This window comes from Phalangium opilio, unplaced genomic scaffold, assembly GCF_054372755.1.
Source record: "Phalangium opilio isolate 3A_F unplaced genomic scaffold, DU_Popi_V2 ptg000106l_1, whole genome shotgun sequence".
NCBI classification, from domain to species: Eukaryota; Metazoa; Arthropoda; class Arachnida; order Opiliones; family Phalangiidae; genus Phalangium; species Phalangium opilio.
The window spans coordinates 1485248-1489943 of record NW_028324208.1 but is presented as its reverse complement, the minus strand read 5'-3'; the positions used below and the strand labels follow the sequence as shown (position 1 = coordinate 1489943).

At 41.5% G+C, this 4696-nt stretch overlaps 1 protein-coding gene across 1 annotated transcript; it reads left to right on the top strand.

Annotated features, from left to right (window-relative positions):
* The first annotated feature begins 1487 nt into the window (after nucleotides 1-1487).
* Nucleotides 1488-3362, top strand: LOC149623876 (uncharacterized). The gene has a single exon (XM_089852231.1). It carries the CDS (start codon nucleotides 1488-1490, stop codon nucleotides 3360-3362), a length of 1875 nt encoding a protein of 624 aa, XP_089708357.1.
* The last annotated feature ends 1334 nt before the right edge of the window (nucleotides 3363-4696 follow it).

Here is a 4696-nt window from a genome sequence, read left to right as displayed (position 1 = left end):
ATGGCGAATTCCACTGGGTCCTCCCGGAGCGCTCCCATGGAGCAATAAAAATAAGAGACCCTAATTACGGAAAAACAGTCTTTAACGATCCGGCAACTACTCCTCCCATGTTTATTGCTCCATGGGAGCGCTTCGGGAGGACCCAGTGGAATTCGCCATAAGGGTACTTACAGTGATCGGGAACAGTATAAAAACTAACCGCACACCTAGAGTTAATACTCTGACAGTCTTTTATAATACAACTTGGCATTTCGACAATTAATTTTGATTCAAATTGATCAACGAAACGACTAACGAGAGCTAAACATACTTGAAGACGAAATTGCCAGACTAAAAAAAAACCCGACCTAAATTCTTCTGCTTGGAGTGCTAAAATCTCATTGGCTAAACGCTATTTAAACCAGCCAGTCATCTGGCAGGTCTGGAAAAGCACGACAGTGAAGTTTAGAGATAGGGGTTAAGGGTTTTGTCCATATAAAATTTTATTTTAATTATAAAATGAAAACTATCGCTAATAATTTAATTTCAGTAGTACCACTATCTTTATAAAAGTACTATTGACGCTAAGAGACAAAAATGTTTATGGGTGAACCATTCCTTTAAAATTTTACCGTTTATAATTATCACGAGGGTGATAACGTAACAAAAGGGTTAAGCAGGTCGTTAAGTTATATCTTGCTTTTTAACCAAAGACGGTAAATTTTAACTTAACCACCTTGTTTCTTTATTAGCACGAGGAGAATTCGCGAGACATCCGTTAATTTTTGTTCAAGGTTTGAAGAGAGATTAACGGTTCAGAGTGAGCCGAAAGTTAAATACACTTTTAAATAATCAGGTTTAAGAATAAAGCATCATGGTGGAAATCAGACCAGTCAAAGGTCTGATCATAATCGGGTTATAGCTTTGCAGTGTTCACACTTTTTAAGGGGCGCATTCACTTTCAGTGCGTGTAGCCACAAAAAGCCTTAGTGTTATGTAACGATAACAGTCATGTTGGCAAACTAAGAATATCATTGAGGTGAAACGAGAGGATAGTGTTTACACGGCAACTCTGTTGTGAATATGGCTTTGAACATAGAGCAGGGATAAGGGAGGTGAGATGGATTGTGTTGTATATAGATATTAGTTTTTTACGAAGCCTATTTTTCGATATAAAAAATCTATCGCCATGTGTTAGTAAAAAACTACAGTATTGTATAAAAGCCGATTACTCCTTATCTCTGCAAGCAGTCCGACCCGCGCTCTCGACGATGTGAAACTTACTAATTTTAGACTGTAAATAAAGTTACAATTTTAATGAACTAGTCGTATAAGTCTCAATATCTCAAGGTCCACGAACACAACAAAAATGGCGACGGAGGCGAGATCGACGTCGTGATTGAATTACAGAAGTCCTAGCCCACACTGAAGAACGCGTGTCACTCGGAGACTTACTCAGCGGTATATCCCAGCCACAAGTGCCCCAAGACATTCTTCAACCAGCGAACATGGCAGCCATTCTAGGAAGATTAGAGATGTTCGATAGCAGCAGTGAACCCTGGTCACAATATGTTGAACTCTTAGACGCGTACTTCGCTGTGAACAACATAACAGAAATTGCTAAAAAGAGAGCCATACTTCAGACCGTATTGGAATCAAGCACGTATGCCCTATTGAGAAATCTCGTCAGACCTGAGACAATTCCAGATAAGACATACGCCGACTTGGTAACACTCTTAAGCCAACATTTCAATCCAAAGCAATCGAAGATTGTGGAGCGATTACGATTCAACAATAGGAACAGAAGACAAGGAGAATCTATCGCAGTCTACATATCGGAGTTAAGGAAGCTAACAGAGCATTGTAGCTTCGGAACCAATTTGGAAGAGATGATTCGAGACAGACTAGTTTGTGGGATAAATGATGAGACAATGCAGCGACGACTACTGGCGGAAGAGGACACCCTCACTCTAACAGACACTATTCGCATCATCCAAGCTATGGAGACGGCTGCGAAGAATACTCATAAGATCAAGAACGGGGAAAGCAACCCTATTCCATCCGCTAATCATGTATCGAGTCAGCAGAAAGACGGCGATCATAGGCAAAGAAAGACGACCTTTAAAAGGCCAAATCCTCCACCGCAAGCAACTAAGTTCATTCCCAACAGCAACAGTTGCAACAGATGCACATCTAAAGGACACAGAAATAACGAGTGTTCATTCATCCATGATACTTGCTATAAATGCGAAAAGATTGGACATGTAGCAAAAGCGTGTCAGTCATCTGGAACAGAGAAACCAAAGAAAAGAGCAGCGGCACTTCAGAGAAATCATACCCGTACCCATCACATTGATCAGAAAAATACAGCGATCGCATCTTCACGAGAATATGACTTCCCAGTATACAATATTGTTGCTGAAAACGAAGAGACCGGGACCGAGATGCCATCTTCCGACACCAGTATCATTACTGAAACCGAAGAATGCGACACCGATATACCACCTCCCGACATCATCAGCTGTCATATCAACGGAACAAGGATTGATTTCGAAGTCGACAATGGCTCAGGCCACTCGATGATTAACGAGGCCCATTTTCGGACAATTTCACGTGCCGGAAGAATAAAGAAGTTCACGAAGACCTTACGCTCATACACCGGAGGATCAATTGACGTCATAGGAAGTACAACAGTAACAGTCAGGTACAAGACGAAGGAAGCCCGATTACCGATACTAGTGGTACAAGGAGAAGGTCCGAACTTATGTGGCAGGAAATGGCTTTATTCTTCATTGGAAATGCTACCATCCATCAACGAAGCAAGAGTCAGTCACTTGAATCAGAGCCAAGCCACACTGGAAACGATATTGAAGAACCACGCACAGCTCTTCACTCCAGGTCTGGGGAAGCTTAAGAGTGTTCAAGCGCATCTACACATCAAACCAGACGCAGTCCCAAAGTACTGTAAGGCAAGGACCATACCATACTCTATGACGGAGAAAGTCGAGGCGGAACTACAAAGAATGGAGGAAGCCGATATCATTGAACGCATACCATTTTCCAAGTATGCATCACCGATTGTTCCAGTAATCAAGCCAAATGGGAATATAAGAATCTGCGGAGATTTCAGTTCAACTGCGAATCCGGCAATAAACACTGAAATCTATCCTCTTCCAAGAACGCCAGACTTGCGGGTTGCAAGTATTTCACCAAGATTGATTTGCGAGAAGCATACAATCAAATCGAGCTTGATAAAGAGTCCAGAGAAATCACGGTTATTAACACCACAAAAGGATTGTACCAGCACAAGCGACTGCCATTCGGAATATCATCTTCGTCAGCGATCTTTCAACGGCACATGGAGATGGTCGTACAAGGAATGACCGGCGTAATGCCATTTCAGGATGATATCCTACTAGGCGCTAAAACAGAAGAGCAGTAGCGTCGCTAGGGTTTGAAATTTGGGGGGCTAAATCTGGGCAGACTAGTTATTATAAGAATTTAATAAAAAAAAATGCATAATGGGTTCATCGGATAATGTGTAGACCTTTAAAACTACGTAATTTTGTGTCAACGTGAAATTATTCGTATTTTAAAGATATACAACCTTTTACTGATAAAAATTGAACCGATTATGAAGGATTTTCTGTCGTCTTAAGTTTATTTTTAGTTTTGGTTAGCTTTTAGTCCACACTATTGGGACTCGTTTCGAAAGAACATGAAACATTTTACTTGTCTCCATCTGATCTTTTCTTCATAATTGTACTGTTTGATATTGAAATTCATCTCTGCAGAGATGAAAATTAACGAATCTATCATAATAATTTTTTATATATTGCTACAGAATTTTAGGATGCTAAAAGCAATTATTTGGTAGGGTTTAAGGATATTTTTGGGGGGGCTAAGTTTGGAATTTGGGGGGGCTATAGACAAGTTCCTTTCCATCATGAAAGAAAACAACTTGAAATAACGCAAGGAAAAGTGCCATTTTTTCGTCCCCCAAGTAGAATTCCTTGGACACCGTTTGGATGCTGAAGGTTTACACCCATTGAACGAGAAGATGGAAGCCATTATGTTAGCACCTGAACCCGAGAACGTCGAAACGTTGCGATCATTTCTTGGCATGATCAACTATTACGGACGATTCCTACCAGACCATGCGACAAACCTTGCACCGCTACACCAACTTTTGCACAAGGACACACCATGGAAATGGGGAAGAGAACAAAAGGAAGCTTTCGAACGAGCCAAGAAATCCATGCAAACGTCCAAAATGCTAGTCCACTACGACATCAAGAAGGACGTTTCACTTTCATGCGACGCCTCACCGTACGGCATTGGAGGAGTAATTTCTCACGTGGAAAAAGACTGACGGGAAACTAACAGAACGACCGATTGCGTTCACGTCACGAAGTTTAACAGCCGCGGAAAAGAATTATTCGCAACTAGAGCGGGAAGCCCTCGCGATTGTCTTTTGCGTCACCAAATTCCGAGATTACCTATATGGCAAGAATTTCATTTTGATCACCGATCACCAGCCTTTGGTATCACTACTCTCACCGGACAAGCCTGTTCCACCAATGGCAGCAGCAAGAATAAAACGATGGGCATTGTTATTATCCGCGTTCCAGTACGACATAAAGTTCCGTAAGAGATCGGCAAACCAAAATGCTGATGCTCTAAGCAGGTTACCGCTACGGAATACAGAAACGAAAAC